We start from the raw sequence: 23,518 nt of genomic DNA on the forward strand, positions 1-23,518 counted from the left end.
CTTAAATCTTTCATCTGTGATCAGCTGTGTGAACACTCCACCCTCCCTCCCTCCCTCCCTCCGCCCTCCACCCCCATCCCGCCCGCCCGCCCCCCCTCCTTCCTCCAGCGCTACCGCTACTCTCTGCTTCGATTTCCTGATTGGCCGCCGGGGACGTCAGGTTTTGGTGCATCAGCGTGACAGTCCTCGTGCTTGTGTGTAGATCAGAGAGCGAGGAGAGATGTGCGCACAGGCAGACATGACGCTGTGATCAGAGCTGCTCTGCTGTCAGGGACTCTGGGACTGAAAATGTGTCCTTATTCAGCTCCTTCTTCTCTGTGTGACGCAGGGAGGAGGGGATGGATGGAGAGAGGGATGAAATATAAGGCAGGAGAGGTGGGATAATAAATGTCATGCACAATAGGAGATGTCAGAGAGGACAGAGGACAAGTTTGATGGGAGGAGAAGAAAAAAACGAGAGATGGGAAACCAGATGAGGAAAAGAAGAAGAGAGGAGAGGACAGGAAAAAAAAAGAGAGGAGAGGAAGGAACTGTGAGGTGTGGAAAGAAGGAGAGGAGAGAAGAGAGAGGTGAGGAGGCGAGAGGAGAGGCAGAGGAGAGGGGAAGGTAGGAAATCAAGAGAGGAGGAAAGGAAACGAGGAGAGGAGAGGAAACATGAAAGGGGAGGAAAGGAGAGATGAGTGAAGCAAGGAAACAAGGAGAGGAGACAAGACGAGGACAAGAAAGGAGAGATGAGCAGATGAGAGGAAACAAGGAGAGAAGGCAAGGAGAGGAGACGAAAAGACAAGGAAAGTAAAGGTGAGGAGAGGAATTGAGGAGAGGAGGCGGAGAGGGAAGATGAGGAAGGAAGAAGAGAGGCGAGGAGATGAGAGGAGACAAGGAGAGAGGAGGAGGTGGTGGAGGAAGAAGAGGAGAGAAAACTAAGAGAGGAGAGAATTCAGGAAGAGAGGAAAGGAGGCACAAAAGAGGAGAGGAGGTGAGAAAAGGAGAGGAGGTGGAGCAGAAAGGAGAAGAGAGGGAAAGAAACAAGGACTGGAAAGATGGAGAAGACAGTAGGAGATCAGAAAAGGAGGAGACAAGGAAAGAAGAGGAGGTAGAGGAGGAGGAAGAGGAGAGGAAAAGAGAGGGAAGGAAAGTAAAGGTTAAGAGAGGAATCAAAGAGAGGAGGTAGAGAAGGATGGGGAGGATGCAGAAGAGGAGAGAAGACAAGGAGAGAAGAGGAGGTGGAAGAGAGAAAGGATACAAGAAGAGGAGAGGAAACTAAGGAGAGAAGAAGAGAGTAGGTGGAGGAAATTAAGAGGACAAATTAGGAAAGGAGATTAAAAGAGGAGACAAGAAAAGGAGATGTGGAGGAGGTAGAAGACTGTGTGAAAAGACAGGAGAAGAGAGGGAATGAAAGGAGAGGAGAGGGGAGGAGCAGAGGATCGCTTCCCTGACTGCACCTCTCTATCAGCCGAGGCTCTTGGGTGCTGCTGAGAAAACATTTGCTTCTATCTGAACTGATCCTTCTTTAACAGCTCAGCAGCAGCAGGAGTCTCAGAGGCTCCTTTATGTGCCAAATAAATAAACCGACTGGAAAAAACAACCAGAACCTGGCCGCCCCCTCGTCTCCCTCTGCTGCCAGCGTTAATGAACGGCTCCGCACATTAGCGGAACAGAAGTTTTCCCTCCGATTAGATGCGTACGGGGGGGGGGGGCCACACACACACATGGCCGGTGACGGTTCGTCCATCCAAATGTTCAGTGAGGCAAAAGGGTTTGCGAGAACAAACAAGTTTCGTTTAGCGAGATTAATGAGTGACAACGTTTACTGCAACGAGCGTGTAGAGACAGACGTGCCACTGCGGGAATGTCCGCCTACAGGCAGCCAAGAAAGCTTGAAGGATAAATCTGGTTTATTACGTCTTGTTTAGTCCGTCATTTCTTTCAGTTATGACACCGTAGAGATCTGGAAACACAGAGACATCAGCAGCTCCGGGTTGACAGGAGCTTCATTAAAGCTGCACTGATCAAAATGTTATATTAACAACCGATCAACTGACTGTTGTAATGTGAAAGAGTCGCTCTGCAGCCGCCTTCAGCTCTACAGAGCGTTTTAGCGTCTTTCAGCTCATTGTTTTGGTTTTACCACCCGAAACTTTGGTTCAGCCTCGCAGCTCTCATCAACTGTGTTTCCAGTGGGCAAAATGCAGCTGTTTTCAGTGGGAAAAGCTCTGATGAACCCACCAAACAGCAGACACAGTTTGGTAGAGAGAGAAGAGCTTCTAGGAAGGTAAAGAGCCAGATATTTCCCTAGGGGAGGTGGTGGAGACCAAAAACGGAGCTAAAAGGAGAGTGAATATTGGACTTCTGTTCATTAGGAGGACAGAAACATGACTCAGAATGAATGATAATGAATGAACATGTTTTCCATAACTTTATAAGATGATAATATATGTTATTTCAGCTTGTTCCGCTGCAAAAGTGTCAAAAAATAAATAAATGAATGCTGCTTTAAGCACCTATGACTTTGTTGTCTCTCCTCACCCTTTTTTTAAAAAGTTATTTTAATTTTTTTTTTTGAACAGAAAATGTTTAAAAAGCTGAACCTAAATGGATTTGATGAGCAGATTCAATCCTAATTACTGTCTAAACTCAACCGTAGTTGTAAAACATGGCAACAGTTTATGCAGATTATCTAAACCACTTTCTAAACTTCTAAATTATCTGTAATAATCCCTCACTGTAAATGAAAACTGTGTGTACACAGCTACCGTAAGTCAGTAGCTCATGGTTTTTAGATTTTAGCAATTAATTTCATCAGTGCAACTTATTATTACTAAAGGAATTATGACCGAAGCTACAAAAACAGGACTGAAGTCGTAATAAACCAGAATTATCATTTAAAGTATAGAATCCTCAAGGGGACAAAGTCAAAGTAAAACCACAGTTTTGTCTACAAGTATTCAGATGAAAACAGATTCTTCCTGTCCTCATGAGGATAAACACCCGCCTGCGATAACAGGAGAAACGGCTGGCTGAATAAAACACTCTTAAACAGCTTTTCACATCTCATGAATGCACATATTGTGTGTAACTGTGTTAGAACAGGGACTACACGGGGGAAGAATCCAAGCTTGACAACAGCTTAAGTTCAACAATGAAAGAAAAACAGTTTGCAGTGCTGTGGTGCTGCTCGGTGCCTCAGGAGGGACACCGGTGCATCTGTGGTGCTCTCACTGCTCTCAGGAACAAAAGGACTAGCAAAGACAGGTGCACCACCCAGGCTTGAAAAGGTATTAGAAAGTGCACCGCCTCTTTTTATGCAGAGGAGCAGCTACATTTCCATCAACCTCGGGAATAAACTGGAGGCGTTTTGCAAATGCAGCAAATGCTACTCACTGATGGAAAGAAAAATGCCTACACATGTCAAAAAAAAAAAAAAAAAAGTGTTGTTTTTTCAGATAGCATATGTCACATTTGTTCAGACTTTTGACAGCTCTTAGCGATTGATGTCGTCCTCTAATAGCAGCTGGTTAACAAACACTTTTAACAATCAAAGTCAAGGTCACTAATTAAACCGCTTCTGCTGATTTTCAAACAGGCATCATGTGAAGTTTACAGCATCCTTCATCAGGGTGACAGAGATGCATTTACATCTACTGATGCTGAAGCAAAAAGTAACACTTCATCCATTTGTTAAATTACAACAGATACTCTGCAGGTAATTGTTTGTATAGACAGTTCTGCACCGTGTTAGATAACACTGAATGACATTATCTAAAGCCACAAGTTCACTTCCTGTACTGTAGGTATAAAATATCATTAATATTTAAAAAGCACCAAGGGAAATGATGCAAAAAAAATAATACCGCACATTAGAGTTGATATTCAGATCAGCACAAGATACGACCGGTCATGAATACTAATGCTGGCCGTCTCTTTGCAGAAGGAGTGCCACGTTCGCCCGGATTGTGTCTCTGTGTCAAGTCCAGGTCAACCATGTTAGCAATGCGCTAATTGGTGTAACTGCTAATGGGAGGTATTGTCAAAGACACCGTCCTCTCTGGGAAGTTATAACCTGATACAGAGTGAAGTCTCCGAGCTGCTGTGGAGAAGCTGCTTACAGAGTGTGTTTGGAAAAATAAACTCTTAAAAAGGCATATTTATACGCATTTCTTAAAGATGAGGTAATGCATTTTTAATGGGTAAAAAAAAGAAAAATAACCCCTTTCAGTTTATCAATTAATCAGAACAGATTCCTGCATCTGCCCCAAATGCAGTCTCGGAGATAAGTAACGGAGAGAGGATGAGAAGACGTGGATTGTGTGAGCGGCTGAGGTGCTCTCTGGCTGAGACTGACTGACTGACTGTTATCGTTTTCTGAAAGCGCTTTTTTAAGAGGACCGTGGCCAAGGATGGGTCAAGGCTGCTCCACTCAGCAGGTCAGGGGCAGCTTGGAATGTCTGCAGGAACAGATAAGACGAGTGGAGCTTCACATTTAAAGGCTGTGCCTCAGAGTTCATCGGCCAAGTACTGAGTTTAACCTCCTGTTCACACATTCAGACTCTCTCTCGCCTCTCATCAGCCTGAAGCTTGCAGGCATTTAGAGTTGAGCCGGTAATTTACATACTGAGCTCTGATTGGGCGTTTATTTTCTCCTTTTGCCATCAGACTAGCGTATAAAGTAGTTCCTTTTCCTTAGCGATGTCTGCATGTGTTTTTTCTTATTTATTCTCCAAGTAGCTTGTTGAAGTTTTATCATATTGAATGAAGAAGCAGCTTCACACTTTTACGTTAAAAACAATTGATTTTCTCAAGGAGCACATTCGCCTTGAATCAAACTTTTCTCGACCTCCACACGTCTCAAGTCGAGGTCGTCAGCACCGAGATGTCATGAGATTAAATCCACAAAGAATAGCATCCTGTGTTTGAATTTGTATGTGTGGACGCGGGTTCGGAAGCAAAGAAAGGTCATAAATTTGAATTTTATAAGCAACTGAATGCCTAATTCTGAAATTTAATCACTCCTTAATACTTAATGTTGGAATAAATAAATGAAAACCATCTGTCTGAATTTGTGTGGTGAGAATTGTGTAATTTCAGATTCACAAAGTCAGATAGAAATGACAGATGTTTGATCGATTCCATCCAGGTTTGACTGTTTATCCTCAGAGCCAAGACGCTCAAATTTTGTACAACAACCTGAAATTACTGGAAATATCAAAGAGGGGAATTCAAACAACATAAATAAAGAAAATATTAAATATTTCAACGCTATAAATCCATTAAGTTCTAAATTGCACAACTAGATAAACATCTTTGAAATTTACATTGAAATATAACTATATAAATAGTAACTTTTTGTCTTCTCATGCACATTACACACATTTGCACTTCCTGCACTCATGTTATCTCAAGATGTCTTTGCATTACAACTTGCATATTATGTTTATTTTGTACATATTTGTATGTATACACATAACTGTATATTCCCTGTATATAAAATATAGTTTTTCCTTTTTAATTTCTTCTTTAGCGCTACTTTTATATTCTTTGTTCTAGTCTATTCTACTTTAAAATATTTTAATATTTGCGTCTATGCGTGTAGCGTTAACGGGGCTACAACTGAATTTCATACTGCAGTCCTATATTGTATAATGACAATTAAAAAAAATTAACCTTAGTTGCTTAAAAGATTCAACTCTTCTGCGTTTCATTGCTTCCATTTAGTTTTTCCTTTTCCATCCACAAACAGAGTCCATTTCCTTTTGTCTCTTTTTCCTTTAAATTTATAGTTTATCACAAACTGAGACGCTTGTCTAAAAAGAATTTAAAAAAAAAAAACAAAAAAAAAACAGCTTTTTCAGGTAACCTTGCACTTTGTGCTTCACTCTTGTCATTTTGCATAATAAGTTGTAGCATCAGAGCTATTAAAAGGCAATTCTAAGAGAGCTACTGTAGCTTAATGGATTGGCCTCTTGGCTGGAATGTGAACCTTTCAGGCTGTTGAATACGAGCCACATCGTCATAATAAAATACTGTGCAACTGCTGCAGCAGCGCCTGCTAACCTCCATATTTAAAAGATGGGTGATACAAAAAGAGCAGCATGAGGTAATTACCGGATGAACAGAGAGAGAGAGAGAGAGAGAGAGAGATGACAGGGAGAGAATACATGGCTGGATCATGGTGAAATATCACTTCGACCTTGAGATATGAAATCGTTCCGTGGCATTATTGAAGATTATGTCACACATTGGAGGCAAAGGATGTATCCGAAGTGATCTGACTATTATTATTATCATAATAAAGCTTGTTCAATCAGTCACAAGCACCACCAAGACCTTCCTCGGGGAAATCAAAACATCGACATAACTCGCACGACAAAAACTTGTTCTCTAAGCAAGCTAGTTTAGATCCAGTAACTCAAATGTCAAAACACACATCAAGAACTGGTAAAAATCAAGGTTTTTGTAGATAGTTCCCCCTTCTGGTTTTGTGTAATCTCATATTGTCTGCTGGTAGGGCCAAGTCGCAGGGGGTGGGGGGTGGGGGTGGGAGGGGACCTCCTTTGAAGTGACAGCAGAGAGGAGAGTCAGAGGCAGACGAAGCATCAGAGGTGGAGGTTTTAGAAGTGGAATACCTGCTGCTGGCCCTGGACTTTGGGGAAATCCTCTTTCTGTTTGCGGGTTTTGGGCCTCTCCAGGCTGCCTTGTTGAAGGTGTTTGAGCCTGGCTGCCACGGTGGGACCCTTCGTCGGCCCCGGAGAGTTACTGCTGTTCTGTAGGAGCAAAAAGATTAACAGGAATGAACAGAACTGCCTTCAGAATATGAGTTATTTTACAGTAACCAGTACTGTAAATGGTCACTATATGGCCAAAAGTATGTGGACGCCCAAGTATAAGTGATTGTTGACTTCTAAAACCAGTTCCAGTTGAGGGAAACACCTGCTAGATATGCGTTTGAATGTTTGTAGATATGTTTTCAAAATCAATGTATTTGAATAACACTCTGTCTTTAGCCTTTAATGATTATTGCAGCATATTTAGCACCGTACACAAATACAAAACTAGGAGCAGTCATCAGCTTTGGCCTGCAAGGACTCAAATGCCAAATTCTGAGTTTCTCACAGAATTTTTGATAATGTTTCTGTAGAGCTTTTTAAAAACGTGTAGAAGGTTCCTCATTGCCAACAGTTTTTACATCCATAACAGTGTCGTACAATCAGGTTTGCACATGATTGTTGTTTGTTGCTTTTGATATATGATGTATTTTCTTCAATAAACCTCTTGGCTTTATGGTTCAACCTGCGTTTCTTTTGTTACTGTGTGATTTTAATTGTGTTCTTTATTTTCCACATTTGTTGTTTTTTTAAAGTTTAAGTTTATGTCAAGCAAATAAACAACGTGAATAAATGTCACAGACAATCTCTATAATGTCCAGTTTTAGCTTTTAGCCACTCATGAATTCTTAATCAGCTTGTGCACTGAAAATAAAAATGCTCTACCACGGCAAATATCATTTTAATGACCAACATTAGGATCTTATCTTTCCTCTTCATTCTGCTGACATTAATTACTGTTGGCAGGAACTTTAAAGATAGCGCGGTGCCCTGAATGCCTTCAGTGAGTATAAAAAGGATCTGAATTTAAATAGATTGTCTCCGAGAAACATTTTCTGTCTGCAGCTCTGAACCTGAAGTCCCCACTCTAACCCTCCCCCTCCCCCCCATCGCTCTCCTTTGTTTTGACAGGTACCTGCTTAGTGCCGTTGTGAGATAATTCCAACAAAAACAAGACCTCTGTACTCAGCTAAATGTGTCGCCGGAGCTGTCAAGATGTGCCCTCGCCGCTCACAGTCTGCGAGGCAAAACTAATCATCCGCCTCAGTCCGCGCTGACTCACCGCAACTCACACCATCAATTACAAGGTTGTGTGTTTACAAAGCTACAGCAGTGGTTAACTGAGAAAATGAAGCAAAGAAAAGAAAAAAAAGTTTCACAAACAAAGATCATATGTGATATGTTGAGAGGAAGCGGGAGGCTGAGTCAGCAGAGAGGAACTGTTAACAAGGTTAGAAATAGAAGTTCAGTACAGCTGCGATCACGCTGCTTGCTATGTGATCTAATATACAGTATTTGTTTTGTTTTTCTTTCTTTCTCCTGCTTATTTGGTGCAGAATTTACTTGAAATCAATATGTTATTTGAAAGTATATAGAAGTGCATGTATTTTTTTTGTATATGAGATCCCAGAAGATACGAGGGGGAGCCCAAATATTCCAGGAAGCAATCGATAGCACAAGAGTACGATGCAGGTATTGGATTTGCTGCCAGGAAGTGTACATGCCTACAGCTTTGTGTGAAATTTAGGGCAGAAAGGGAGAAGATTCGCCACCGTGGAAGAAATCCAAGAAGAAACGCGGGAAGCTCTGGATACGGTGACAAAAGATGACCACAGGAAACAACGTTTCCAGTGGCGGGACAAGTGTATCGCATCTCAAGGAGAGAACTTTGAAGGGGATTAGAAAGGTAACACTGACAGATGTATAGATACAGTTTATTTTAACAGTCCCAGGAAACTTTTGGGCCCCCACTTGTACATATTTTTTGGTGTTTCATAAATAGCGTTGTCTTGAAATTCCATGTCGGACAGGCTCAAAATATTTAACCTAACTACTAAGATTCAACAGATCTGTTTAATGTATTTGGTGTTTTGGGTTATTTTCAGTGACATCTGATGAACTGAAATGGAGCACATTTTAAAATGACATGTTTCTCAAAATGACAAACTGAACTTTACGCTCTGACATTGTGAATGAAGGAATGTGTATGAAAAGGTTTGTATGTATTGGATATGCTGGTCTTTGATAAATCAAGGTCAGAATACTTTTGTTGAGAGTTTTTCATTTGATTTTTACCCTGAATAGAGGTGATAACACTGTGTTAGTAGGTATAAAGCTTTACGGTAAGCAAAGTTGTGAATAAAAAAAGGGGAAGAGAACGGCAAAGGGACAGGTAGAAGAAATAAAAGCACAGTCCACAGGTGTGGCAGAGGCAGAGGACTTTTAAATTTACCTTTCTGCCCAAGGACCCCAAGACGCAGGGAGGGTCGGGGGTGGCCTTTTGTAGGGTGCAGTACCGTTTATTACAAGGGGAATCTTTTACAGGCGTTCTCTGAAATATCTTTGATCCACGGTTGTTGTGGAAGAGTGTGACAAAGACATGTTATCACACTGATGATGATGATGATGATGATGATAAATGTACATAAAAACAAAAATCAGGAATGTACGGCGCTGTTTCACCACTAAGTCCAAACTGTCATACCTCTAGCTCAGCGATAATCTTCTCTTCGTCGTCCTCGTCTTGAATGGCCGACGCTGCGATCACAGGCGGGGTCGAGGCGGGTCGAGGGGTGTCAGAGGGGGTCCGCCTCAGCTTTACAAGAGTTTTAGGCATGTCACCATCTTCTTCCATCTTGAAAGACAAAATAAAGACATTAAAGCCTCTGCAGACCGAGCTGTTACAGTACATCAGGGATCATATTTCATGGTTGCAAGTAAAGGAGGAAAGTTTGAAGCACCAAACTTGTATCAGAAAAACCTGTCTGGTGACTCATGTTTCCTGTGACTCCATGCAGACCGAGCCAAGAGAGTCAGTAATCTTTGATATTTTTGGTAAAATGTCAAACTAAAAGCAACTTGCACTGTTTTTCTATCTCTGTTCAAAGATCGTGCAGACGGCTGACAGCCTCTTGTAGAGTTTTCATGTACTTCAGTGTCCCTAGTTTACCAAGAACGGCTCAACAATAACAACAGAAACTTCAATCAGTGCACTCACTGTGGGTGTATTAACGATAAAGGTCACAGGACAACGGACTGGCTTATTTGAGCTGACAGAGAAGTAAACAAGAAGAGATTATTGTAGCGACAACGTGCAGAATGACGGCTGAAAAAAGCACAACTTCAACATCGAGGTCAACGATGAGACATGAAGTAACTACTAATGAGACAAAGAGCCATGCTAGCGGCTCTGAGAGGCTGTACTTAACTAAATTTGACGAGTTCATGGTGCTACAAAAAAAGTCAAGGGATCATTGAAGTTATTATAAATCCTCCTGGGGGGAGACAAGAATGTTGTGTGCTAAAGTTCATGTGAATCCATCCGATAGTTGTTGACAGTTTCAGTCTGAACCAAAGGGGAGGACCAACCGACTGACGTTGTGCAAGCATGGCTAAAACAACCATAATCTCTCAGTAAATGACAATACTGGGGTTTAACAAACAAAAATAAAAGATATGAATCGCAGGAATGAGAGTTATCCATCCAAACATCCATCCATCCCACCACCAGTATGTTTTCTTTGAGATTAAATGTGTAATTTTAACAGAATACTTCAATCAAGATGGTAGCGTGTTGGTTCACGGCCAAGAGATACTGATTTTTGTATGAATTATCTGCAAAAAGGACGACACAACACTTTTATATCCACTTGTTTTATCTTTTCTATTTTATCTGACTCTTAAATGCTGTTGAAATGTTTCAACATGTGTTCCATGTTTTATGTAAAGCACTTTGAAAATGCCTTGTAGTTGAAAGGTGCTATACAAATAAACTTGCCCTGCCTTCAATCAAAAGGTCTCTGTGGAGGTTTTCAGCACCTTGTTGAATCAGTGCTTTGAAGAATTCAGACTCTTCTGGAAAGAAGAAATGTGAATTCTGCTCGGCGAGTTTCTCCACAGAGAGAGATCAGTGGGGGTTTAGAGCAGCGCTAGCCTGTTCTTGCCTGACAACCAAACCTAAAACTGCCCCTAGACGACAGGAATCTCACTCTGTCGTACATGAGTGTGTGTCTGCTTTCTTATTTATGTGGGTCAGAATCCAATTTGTCTCCCGAAAAATGTTCCTTCAAGAAGCTGCATAGTCCAGAGGCTCCGAGAGGCTCTGCTGAAAATATCCAGGGTTCAAAACATTCTGTACTGGCTTCCTATTATATTTTATATAATGCCTTGTAGTATTTTGTATAAAAACCATAGAGAGACACACTGCAACCTAATGAAAGAGTGAAGATTTCAACCAACTCGCTGTCGTATACATTGAAATTACTGGCTGCTTGTTTATTTTGTTACTTATGAACCTGGTTAGTGTTTCAACGGAGCACAGCGGGGGGGTTTTGTCAGCTGTCATTCCAGCAGCAAACATCTGGCTTTGTAGTCAGAGTTGACGTCTGACTTGGCCCTGATCTCTAATTTCATCATTCATCAGTATTTCTTATTTTCGATTAACCTCGACGTGACTCCGGTTGAGCTTTATTTAACCATGAGATGCAAATAAAAGAACACTGAGCGTCTGAAATCCATTATAAAAAAAATGGCGTCTCACCTTCAGATTCTTATTGGTGACTATGACCTCCCCGGTGCGGTTGGTGGTGATGCCGTGTACCGACGGGAAGCTTCGGCGAGGTGGCGGCGGAGGCGGAGACTTGGAGGGCTTTTCCGTACGGTACCTGGCCACGTTGAGGTCGACTGTAAACGGAGAGAACAACACCTCAGAACTTAAAACTAAATCACTGCAACATGAACATAGTCTTATGTTGTAGAAACATACAGATAATTTGTACTGAAACGCTGAATTATCGTAAGGTCAAGAATGTCTAGGATGCGTTGATACCCCCCCGTCCCGCTCAGACATGCCTGATTAAGCAGTCGTTAAGATTAGAGAGGACCTTGTTACGCTCGTCTCTTTAGAGTGTGCGTGGGGCGACCGGCCAAGAGATAAGTGGGGCAGCTGTTTGCGTCAGTTCATGACCTTGTTGTTCTCAGCATCAGGAAATAAGAGAAGACTTTGGATGTTTATCTTTAAACAGATTTCTATCTACAGCATTCAGTGTACAACTGCTTCCTGGACCCAGAATTTAAGTACTTTTAAGACAAGAGAGACTGACCAGAGTTTTGTTATGATTCATTTAAATTATCCATAAATCTGCAAGCTATTTCTCACCAGACCCTCGATGTGAACCACCCCCCTCCATGCTGTTGAGCTTCTGGGCAGCCAGCTGCACTTTGCTGGGCTGCTGGTCCCCGCTGGGTGTGGTGGTAGTGGCTGTGGTCCCAGTGGTCCCAGCTGCAGGAGAAGTGACTGTGGTGGAGGTTATTGGGATGGTGATATGGGGCTTGGGGGGCACCGCCGGTTTGTTGATGTGCCTGGCAGCGTAGTCGAGGTCCGGGATGGCCTTCATCAGCTCAGCCTGGGTCTCTTCCAGCAAGCGATTGATGTCCTGGGCGCTGAACTGGGTCAAGCTGGCACGCTTCTCCTCCCAGTCCCGCTCTGCCGCCTAACATATAAACAGATATAGACAAATAACGGGCTGTGACATGCAAACTGCTAACAGGCGCAGCTGCAAAAACATAATGGAGACACATTCATGCATTGTGTTTACTAATATTACATGGACAAATGGGATTATCAGGCGACTGCTGCTGCTAGTGTGTGCACAGGGTCTCAGTAAGAAATGTAACTACCTTCAGATGCAATTTCAAATGTAAATGGATGTTTGCCATCTGGCTTTCCCTGAAATATTCCCACACAGTGTTGCATAATGAGCATTGAGCATTAAAAAATGAAGAAAAAACATTTAAAACACAATCAAACACCGTCCTTAATCATCAGCTGATTACCAGTCTGACTTCAGCCGACACAGCTTTATCTGCAGGACGCCGGCTTGGCAGATCATCGAGAACCCGGTTTCTGAAGGTCATCGAAGGCTGGATGTCCTGCTCGGGGCCCGAGGCGTCCGCGTCACCGGTGGACACGGGCATCCAGTTGGCCAGGCCGGCGCTGGTGTTCAGGTCAGTGAGACTAAGAGGAGGACTGTTGAGGATATCCAGGTCGGAGCTGCGGCTCAGGTCCTCCGCTCTCTTCTGCGGTTGGCCGGAGACGTCTTCAGGGCCTTTCCAGACGCCTTCGGTGACTTGTCTGCACATGTAGGAGGGATACAAAAGACTACAATACACACAGGACACCATGAAGTTCCTAGACTGCGTTACAGAAACAATCAGGAAACTACAACAAGTTCAAGTTTGGGTGTCAGTTAATCTGATAATTACTTTTAATGGTCAGGAAATAGTGAAGAATATTTCCCGGAGCTCAAAGTGACGTCTTCAAATGTCTTGTTTGACCAACAGTCCAAAATCCAAATATATACAATTCAAAATAATATAAAATAGAGCGGGACATTGCTGCATTATAGAGGCTTGAACCAGCAAATGTTCAGTGTTTTTGCTTGATAAATGACAATTATCCAAGTCATTGTTGATATATTTTTTTAAATTATCTGATCAATTAATCACACAACTAATTATTTCAAAGCCAAAACTTATACAAAAGGACTTTATCCACAGGCTACTACATTGTGAGACATAATAATATACATGATGCAAACAATACAGTGAAAAAGAAAACAGAAAACTGTAAAGTATAAACACAGAAATGGATTCTGAACAACACTGTTAACCTGCGTTGATGAAATAATCATCTCTTCTGAGAACTGAACTCATCCTGACCAGAACATCTCAACATTAACAGCATCAGCCGTGTTATTATGGAGGCAGCGTCGCTCCGGTTTGCTCTCGGTAAAGCTCCTCTGATTTTATCTCTCAGTATTCAGACGAAAACCTCCTCCTTCAGGACTTTCAAGATGATTATTTACAGTAGGTCATGATTATATCATCAGTCAAATAAAAGAGAAGATGAGTAGAGTACGGAAGAGTAAAATGTCTGCTTTCAATCTCTTTAATGTGAAATTTATCCTTAAGAAGAGATCTTTATTTCAGATAAGACATGAAGGAAATAGTTTTACAGAGAAAAACATGTTTATGTTTCAAAAGAAATATTGTTTTGGTATCTGTACTGAAACTCAAATATTATATTGCCTATAGTGTCCATAATAGTGAAACAATACCGAGCCCTGTTATTCAGTGTACTGGGCCTCATGCAAGAACATTTTTGTATTCTTGTGCTAAATCTACAAAAACTAAAAAGTTCCAAGTCGGATTCAACAAAGTTGTCTTAAAGCGTTCGTTTCAGTCTGATGAACGTCAGCTGTTCATGAGGAGGTGAACGTTCCTCAAAGTTCATCATTAACATAATCAACGCACCATATAAGGCGACCTGTTCTGCTCTGTTTGTGGGTGAGTTTCATTTACAACAAGGTGAAAACCTTGTATATGGCTGGACTGTGTATGGATGCGCAAAACTGTGGCCAATATGTTACAGGGATAGTCAGTGGTTGTGTCTATAATGTGAATTCCTGCATATTACATGTTCATCTGGAGGCTGCGGTTGAAATTATCAATGAAAGTTTTAACAGCATTGGGTGCAAATTCAGGAGTTCATCTCCGACCAGTTACTGCAGTTACAAGCGCACCTAAACTATACACGAGTCTCATATTCTACCTGCAGGTCTTGTATTTTAAAGCTGTTGTTCATCGTTTGTGATGTGAAAAAATCAAAAGAAATAAAAAGTGTGTGTCCTGGTATTAGTTCAGTTATAAAACCCAAACACACACCGCGGGGCATCTCTCCTGCTGACAGCGCTGCCAGGCGGAGAGTTGATCACACTGGCGGTAGAGGAGGAGACGCAGAGACGCTGCTACACGTCTGTTTAAACAGGAGTTTAGCCGAATTCACCGTATTTAACACCGGAGCTGAGAGGTCGGAGCAGGAAACGGTCACTCTGTGTGTCCTCTGTTTCCCTCACAGTGATGTATTTAGGTAATTTAGAGACAAGATTGTAAAAGTTTGCAGCCTGTCATGTTGTCACTCATATCCAGAGTCAGTAAATTCCAGTAAAATAGAGTTTGAAACAGAAACAGTAGCTGCTGCGCCAAAATATTCCAATAAAAAACCTCTAAAAAACCTGTCAGTAAATTGTCAGCCATGATGATGATGATAATAATGAACAGAATGTTAATTCTGCATTAAGTTTGTTCAAGTTATATATTTTATTTTAGTTGATTTAAGAATCATATTCAAACTCCAAATTCATCCAGATTAAGACTTTATAATTCTTAGACAACCAACTGTTTCTCCACTCTGAACTCGTAAATTTCATTCGTCCGTATTCGTAGAGAAAATTCTAAGAATGAGAGAAAATTGATGAGTGCCACAAATTTTCTGAACAACAAATCTGTTAAAATGATTGTTTCTTGCACGAGGCCCATTGAGTTTATTGTTTGGCACAAGCTTAAATCTTAAATCTAACAGCAGACTAACAGAAAATCACAATAAAAACCGAAGCACAGTGAAGCTGCGACGGCTCTACAATGTATGAGCTGAGCTGGTTTATTGTATTTCCTCAAATAGTGACCGAGGCCTTTATTTACCTCAACTGCAGAGTGAACCAGGCCTTTATCGAAGCAGGCTTATATCAGAGAGAGGCCTTTACTTCTAATTCTCTCTGTTTGTTAAGTATATTTGCTCATATATTAGTACGAAGCCTCCTTGTTTTCTCATCTGCTTCTGTTTGCTCTGTAAAATGTTTGCTACTTCATTACCAGTAATCCACTTACTCCGACATGCGGAGCGATTATTCCAGCACTTGAGTTCCACCCGGAACGTTTTGGCAGTGCACCACTTAGCCGTAGCATGCAGATAACATGCTCATGGATGTATGCTCACTGGCTTAGCCAAGTTACCCTGGTTACCCATGTTAATGTAGCGTCGTTGTCATCAATATTATTAAAATATGCAACGTTATATCCAGTAATTAAACAATATCACGTCTCCTCCATCCCCCTCCCCTCTCTACCTTGCTACCACCAGGAGTTTATACACCTTTGTTTTTTCCCCTGGCTTTTAAATGATCTTTTATTTGAGGAAATACGGTAATAAGAAGTGTTATGTGAGCTAACTGAGAAGCGTTTGATATGCGTACCTGCGGAGAGTGCTGAGCGCATCAGTCATGGTGTTGCAGCGCTTCAGCAGGGCGTCCAGGCGGTGAGGCTCCTCTTTCAGGAACTTAACAGCCTCCACCTCCACCCTCAGCACCACTCGCATCTTACTCTGCAGGCTGGGGAACTGGTCTGTATGGGAGGCAGAGAGAGAGAGAGGAAAAGGGGATCAGGAGGGGAGGAGACAGACGGATGAATAGAGAAAGTGGCGTGTCAGGAGGGATGTGTTGAGTTGTTGATATATGAGGAAGAATGGAGGTGGAGAGTGACGGAGGAAAGGGGAGATTACAGGAAAGAAGATATAAAGGGAAAACAGGATGCTGCTATTTTGAAGGGACTGGATTTTCCTGTCATATAGAGAAGGCCTCAGTGAGGAGGATCAGTGAAGGTCGTTCAAATGAAAGGAAAGGACGCGCTAGATGTTCAACTATAGCCACTATTTTAAATGTTACCTGCCACTCAAATACTGAATCACAGCACAGTTTTTGCATTTGTAGGCTCTACATGTATGTGGACGTGTAAACTAATAATTGTCATTCTTCACATTATTACAAAGAGGTTCCTCCCCCCCAGAGTTTTGGGTTTATCCATTAATATTCAAGATGGAGAGAAGAGGTGCACAGGTCAGAGTAGCAGGACAAGAGGCTACAACTACAACTTCATGAATATAGATTCAAGTCAAAGAAGGTTCATGAATATTCATCTGAGACTTTGTATAACATCACCTTGACATACGGTTCATATTCTGTTGTTGCAGTTCAAGTACTTGAACTATGACCTGCGACCACACAAACAGCTGCTGGTTTCATGAGTAATACAAATGTGTTATTGTTGGTATTTGACAGATTGAAGATATAGAGATAAATATTTACACCATTCAGTAGCTTTACTTTAGAAAGTTCTTTAGAAGACGTGCAGTAAAAAGACTACATGGATGAAAATGTACAACCAATAAAAAGGATAATGGAGTTTTATATCTTGTGTTCAAAAACTGAAATATTGTTCATTACTTTAAGGTATAGTATGTACTTAGAGCAGGGGTTCTCAACCTGGGGATCGAGACCCCCACAAGGGGTCACAAGATAAACCTATTGGGTCATGAGATGATTGCTGGGTAAGAAATAAGAAACAAATCAATTCTGATACAGAAATTGTCTTTATGTTTTTGATTTTTCTCTAATCTTTGCTTCTTTTTTTGTGAAATATTGTATAGTTTGCTCTCTTTGTATCAGAATTTGTAAAATTATTGAAATGAAACAATCTGAGAAGGGAAAATCAAACTTTGACATGTGGTGGCAAGCAAGTGGCGACTACCACGACTTGAGCTTGAAGCCGATGTAAAAGCACCTTTAAGAGCAACGCCACCGACAGCCTCTAGGTACTGTTTCCAACTGCTATTCAACAAGCCTCAACATCTCTCTAGAAACACCAAGTCAATCATTATGGTGTCAATCGCTAAATTCAGGCCTTCTAATAAGTGTGCAGGTGGTCATTTTGGAACTTGATTGACAGCTCGCTTCAAACCGGCTACAGTGAAACTAATGTATGACTTCATACCTCGCTACATCCATCTTTATATACAGTCTATGGTTGCAGGGAGAAGAGGGGAAGCATTGCTATAGAGTGCAGGATAACCAGTAATGTGCAGTAAGTCACCTGTGAAATACTTCCGAGATTTCAACATCATGTTCAGTCGAGTATTACAGAGGATATTAGGATTCAGCTTTCCTGTATGTGGAGAAGTTTTTGATATTTTTTTACTTTAGGGAGCTACTAAATAGTTTTTGGACAGCGGTGGAGCTCTGTGATATATCTTTGGCTTTGGATCAACTTGTTTGTAGGATCAGTTCTTGGTTGGTTTTCGGTCTTTTTGTGGGATTTGTTACAATAATAAAAATACACAGTATAGAAAGGAACATGCTTTGGTATACTGAGGTGCAGCAGAAGTGAAGCAGCAGGGTTGGAAACTGACAGGAAGCTTGACAGTCGTTGCACTTTTTGAAACTAATTATCCTTACATTTATTGTGATTTAAGAGTAAAAGCAAGCAGTTAAAGTTACAGCTGAGACAGCAAGGGAAGGCTACTCATGAGGAGGAAGCACACCGACAGCACTGCAGGAGACACCAGTGAGTGTTTCAGGGAACTACATGAACACTTGAAACGCCGCAGCAGTCACAGCGCACCTCCAAACAACACATACAGGTGCTCATTAACAGAATACCTACTTTTGAGCTCAGTGAGCGTCTCTCCCAGCATCCTCAGCTCTTTGCTCTTCTGCTCCACGTCCTGCTCGGTCACCAGGCCGTGGTTGACTGAAGAGTTCCTCTGTAGCTCCTCCACTGACTTCTCCAGGTCACTGTGGAGGACCAGGTCACGGATTCACATCACTCAACACCACAGGAGCCGAACAACGTTACATCCAGCACCTTCATGCTGTTTAAATACATCATTACCACCATGCTGTATGACTGCTTGTCAAACCACTGGAACTTTCTTTTGGGGTCTGTTGCAGAGCTTTCAGCACTTTAATGGAGGTGTTTTTATGTTTTACTTAAATTGCATTGATGTGTTTTTGAATTTCAGGATTTTATTGTTTGGTTTTAAGTTGTTTTTTAACTTCGTAGGACAATGTTGGAAATAAGAGTTTTCACTTTAATGTTTTATCTATTGGATTTTGTTTTTGTGGAATAATCCATGAATAAATCATAACTGTAAACAGAGTCTGTGAGTAAACATTATCTAAAAGTGAATATCTGCAATTTTGGGAATCACATGCACTGTCGGCACTATGGAGCATCTATATAGACTCTAAGAAAACAACTAGGCTGATAAATTTTACCATAAACATTACAAACATTACATTTACAAAACATATATTTTCCTAATTTTCTAGATCTGCACTCCGATACCAAAGTCCTTTCTGAATACAACCTCTGATTGCAGCTGCAACAAAACTCGTTTTTGGACGGTGACTATAGTTGCTACTCTTCTAAAGCAGACATGCTTCTTGACTGTACATCTGTTGTCTGTAGGTCTGGGTACTTTTTGACATATTGCAGTACTTCAGTTTCAGAACAGATAACAACAAATAATGTTTCATTTGACAAAAGAAACATGTTAAGTTGTCAAAGTAAAACTTGCACAAATCTGATTTAAACTGGGAACTAAATGATTAAATATTGAGTAAATGAGACTACACATCTGACTGGACTGATGGCAACTTCCAGTGCTGCTACAGCCACATTCTGGTAGATACCAAAAGTATTGGGTTTCGATACCCAGCCTCAGTCTTCCGATGTCCACTGTCACCGTGTGAGGTCCTGCAGTCCCTGTGTGTTCCACTTACATCAGTGCAACCGAGACAGATTACTCCCTGTAAGGCTCGTCCTTGTCGAATAAATCAATTGTTCTGTGAACTCACTGCAGCTGCTGGATAAGCAGCTCCTCCTGGTTGAGGTACTTGAGTCTCTCCTCCTCCACTAGGAGGCGCTGTCTCTGGAGCGGGTCCTCCTGGGTGCGCGTGGCGTCCAGCATCATGAGGCTCAGTTCCGACTCCGTCTGCTTCAGCAGGGACAGGACTGAGTCCTGGTTCTCCAGCTGGGACACCGAGTCACACGGTTATTTTTACCTGCCGTTCATTTACATTTTATCCTGTTTTTACACTGATGTATGAGCACAAACGCTGAATAATACACTCAGTTTACCTGCTGTACTTAAACTAATGCAGTCCAGTTCAACAGCCCTGCAATAATTCCTACTTTTATGAAGGTTATAATGTTCAGTTTTTGTTGAAAGTGTTTAAAAGAGGTGTTCATATAATAATAATAATCTCTATTTGTACAGCATCTTTCATACATAGGATGCAGCTCAAAATGCTTTAAATAAAATCACCTTTCTAAAAACAGTTTCAATTATTATTATTACAGTAATTATTATCATTATTGCTGCTGTTGCTTGTTATTATTATTTTATTTATCAATTTGTTTGTTTTTCTGATATTCTTATTGATATTCTCAAAATGTTTGTCTGACAGGAGGTTCTGTGATCTATACTTAATATATAATTGTTCATAAAAAAGGTTTAGAGTCAACAAAACCTGATTATAACCTCCATACATTCAGAGTTTACTGCAGGGCTGTTGCATTCGTTTAAGCTGCCGACTGAGTGCACAGTATATAGTACACTTGTACACTGCACACACACACACAGATACAGTCATAAATACACACATAAAACAAAGCCAAACAACACAGTTAAACTGCATAACGTGACCATGTGTACACACCTGCATGTTGCGCAGCTGAGAGAGCTGTTTGCGCAGTGCGTTGGTGTTTTGCTGCAGGCCTTGTAGGTGGAGCTGCATCTGCAGTCTGGACACCGTCACCGGCTGATTGCCCCCTGAGGGTGGAGGTGGCATCAGGGCCAAGGGAGCAGACGGTGTCAAAGCTGCCCATCACAAAAAACAGGATTTTAATACAGGAGATTTTCTCTACGCTTGGTTTTGGTCTTCCTTTAGAGCACACGGGAAGTGATAGAAGTTGTCTCAAAACACTGTGAGCAAATCAAAGAAAAAGTAAACTGTGCATAGAGCCTGAGAGAAACTATGACTCTTGGGTAGCCAAATCCTCAAAGGTTTGTCTCTCATGCCCTCAAAAAAAATCTTCATCCAGTGAAACAACGATTTGTCTGACTGGATGCAGAATATTAATTTTTTCAGGTTATGAGGATTTGGCAACAGTAATTCAGGACAAGTTCTATCTGTGCTGTAAGGGGTCAAGGGTGGAGATTACAGTCTTACATAGACTTAATGATAAACAGCATGGGAAGGCTTTGAGGACAAACAGGGTCAGGAGTGAAAACAGCATTTTCACTAAATCCAAGTTTCTCATTATACAAAAAAATAAATAAAAAAACCCCAGGCAGCCCAAATGTATGAGTGTTTCCAACTCCTTTGAAATGATAACGAATGCTATGTTCTGAGAATAATTAGGGTGTTGAGTCACACGCATCATGCAGAACAAGACAAAAGGGAGAGTAACTAGAAGACAATCGATTGATAACAGATAGTGATTTAGTTGCATTTTAAGGCTATTTTCACCTACTAAAAAAAACGGAGAGCTGTGAAGTATCAACTGTGAAAAAGCAGCGCCGCCAGACCAACACATTTTCTCCAGTAATACCTCCAACACCCCAGTGCCAACACCTCTACAGACGAGGTGACGACTTCCAACTTTAGCTGCAGAGCGCGTCCTATATATGACCGAGCAGCACCTCTCTGCAGCCGTTGTTACCCAAATGTCTTTTCTGCAGCTTCACCAGTTTAGAAGAATAAGATTTTTAACTGCAAGCACAAAGACGGACCGGTGCAGATAACAGCGTGAGTCAATTAGACTATTACTGACTGAGGGAAAAATACACACTTTCATCATTCTGGCAGTCAGACAGATAAGTATCTGACAGATCTTTACAGAGGAGAGAGAGAAAACGTTGAAAGCGCTGAGGTCACAGGTTTTAAAGTTGAAAAGAGGATCTGTGAAGCTTCACTGTAATTTAAATAGGAATTAATGGTCAAAAAAAACAAAAACAACTCAAGAAAAAAATCTGTTTTAAGTTGCAACAGATTCAAAAATATTCAGGCTTATCTGTATTTTTATATGATATCAGATAAGAAGACATTCATTTAAATCGTTAAAATCTCTTCCTCTTTGGCTAATTCACATCAAAAAAACCAGCAGCACTTTTATCTAAAGAAATCTATCCATTTTGCCTCCAAAACGTGCAGTTTCATGAGCGCTCGCTGTCGCCGCAGCAGTTTGATGTTTCATGATTGCAGAGGTGTGCACACACGGAAGATTATTTTCCCAGAGCGCCGACAAATTGCTCACCAGACGTTTTTTTTATTTTGAACATGAGATATTTCCAGCTCCCACGAACGCTTCACTCAGAGCAACGAAAAGAAGAAAACCAACATTTTCTCATTCTGATTTTAATGCAACTCAAATGGTTTCTAACTCATAAAAAAAGAAACAAGGGAAGGGAAAAGTGAAGGGGGATCCAAATAAAGAATAAGGAACACAGAGGGGTAGACGAGGGAACAGGTTACCAGACACTTCAGGAACACATAGCTACCTTTCTTTTTTTTAGTTCGTCCAGCTAAAACAAGAAGCACGGACAACCAGTTACACAGCAGCAGCAGCAGCAGCAGCAGCAGCAGCAGCAAAAAGCCGGCGCATACAGTATGAAGAAGCCTGCAGAGTCGGCCATTACCATCACGTATGAGGCACTTTAAGAATTATGCAGAAAAAAATGAAATAGCGGCAGCTCTGTGAGAGGAAGAGGAGGCAATTTATGTGGCTATCAAACAAGCAGCAGAGGGGAGCAGTGACAGGCAGTGATAGGGAATAGTTTGTCTCTTTTTTTTTTTTTTTTTTTTTTTTTTTTTTTTTTTTTTTTGGGGTAGTGAGAGCACTTACTGTCAGTTGCTGAGCAGTCACTGGCTGACTCAATCTTCTCCCTGGAAGAGGCAAGCGTTAAAGTACTTACAAGCCAGAACACACTATCGACTTAGCTACTGAGAAGCTATTGATATATGATGGGAAATGTGGAAAATATATGTGCTGCTTGCTGCTGCGTTCAAAGAATGTACTTTCTGCTGCGTACGGAGGATGTGCCTGGAATCACTTCCTCGTTCGCTCATTCATTATTCTCAAAATAATAAACTGCTGCGAGGACGTTTTCGGACGTGAATCATCGTCGTTTACTGCCATCGCTGACAGATGCTGTCATTAAATTACAAGTGATGTACTTGTTATGGACACTTCGGTTTTTGAGGGCGCAATGTATGCAGGGAATAAATAATGAACTTGGATTTTGGACTCATAAATATCAAAAGCATAAAGCGCATAAATATATATATAATGTAGGAAATTGGAAGTGATTTCAGACAAAGCCTGTGTGTCTCTTTTTAGCATACATGTACATGTCTTTGTGTTTAATTGTATTACTCATGTTGTGGGGTCAGTTAAGTGCTGGCTAAGGTTCGGGTTAGTCTCCAGGAAATCAATGCATGTCAGTGTAATGTCCTCTAAAGTGATGGAAACAAGATTGTATGTTTGTGCTCCTCTTTTCTATCTTTTTGAGGAGGAATTTTATTTTGAAAGCATCGTAATGAGGACATTTCTGCATTGTGAGTGCATTCTGGCTCACTACCTCAAAGGTCTGTATGAGGGTTAAGATTTGGTTTTAAAGAGGACATCATGCACATTTCCAGGTCTATATTTATATTCTGGGGCTCTACTGGAATATCTTTGCATCATTTATAGTTAAAAACTCCTTATTTAGCTTTTACTGATTCTTTATGCAGCCCCTCAGTTCAGCTTCTGTCTGAATCAGACCATTTTAGCTCCTGTCTCTTTAAGGCCCGCCTCCCGATGACCGCCACTCTGTTCTGATTGGTCAGCTTCAGCCAGCTATGGAGGCTACGTCAACAAACAGTAGTAGTAGGGTTTCACTTCTTTTTCTCATCCTTTACTCAGATGGAAACTTCTCAAATACATCCGTACATGTCGGAGCCCGAATCCAATCTGAA

General features: G+C 41.3%; 1 protein-coding gene across 10 annotated transcripts in view; it reads right to left on the reverse strand.

Annotated features, from left to right (window-relative positions):
• LOC122971463 (SRC kinase signaling inhibitor 1-like) overlaps window positions 1–23,518 on the reverse strand; it is a 123,034-nt gene that overhangs the window by 1,464 nt on the left and 98,052 nt on the right. For 5 of the 10 annotated variants that reach the window (XM_044338115.1, XM_044338119.1, XM_044338114.1 and 2 more), the window contains 11 exons: window positions 22,404–22,444; window positions 20,216–20,376; window positions 19,352–19,527; window positions 18,156–18,286; window positions 15,914–16,061; window positions 12,657–12,981; window positions 11,980–12,313; window positions 11,362–11,504; window positions 9,307–9,456; window positions 9,055–9,162; window positions 1,206–6,761 (listed from right to left, as the gene is read on the reverse strand). In XM_044338115.1, the coding sequence (XP_044194050.1) occupies window positions 6,609–6,761; window positions 9,055–9,162; window positions 9,307–9,456; window positions 11,362–11,504; window positions 11,980–12,313; window positions 12,657–12,981; window positions 15,914–16,061; window positions 18,156–18,286; window positions 19,352–19,527; window positions 20,216–20,376; window positions 22,404–22,444 (1,870 nt within the window). In that variant the 3' untranslated portion in view covers window positions 1,206–6,608. Of the gene's footprint in view, window positions 1–1,205; window positions 6,762–7,721; window positions 9,163–9,306; window positions 9,457–11,361; window positions 11,505–11,979; window positions 12,314–12,656; window positions 12,982–15,913; window positions 16,062–18,155; window positions 18,287–19,351; window positions 19,528–20,215; window positions 20,377–22,403; window positions 22,445–23,518 lie in introns of those variants that run through there. The other 5 variants (XM_044338116.1, XM_044338118.1, XM_044338121.1 and 2 more) reach the window with 5 other exon arrangements.

This window comes from Thunnus albacares, chromosome 20 (assembly GCF_914725855.1).
Source record: "Thunnus albacares chromosome 20, fThuAlb1.1, whole genome shotgun sequence".
NCBI lineage: Eukaryota > Metazoa > Chordata > Actinopteri > Scombriformes > Scombridae > Thunnus > Thunnus albacares.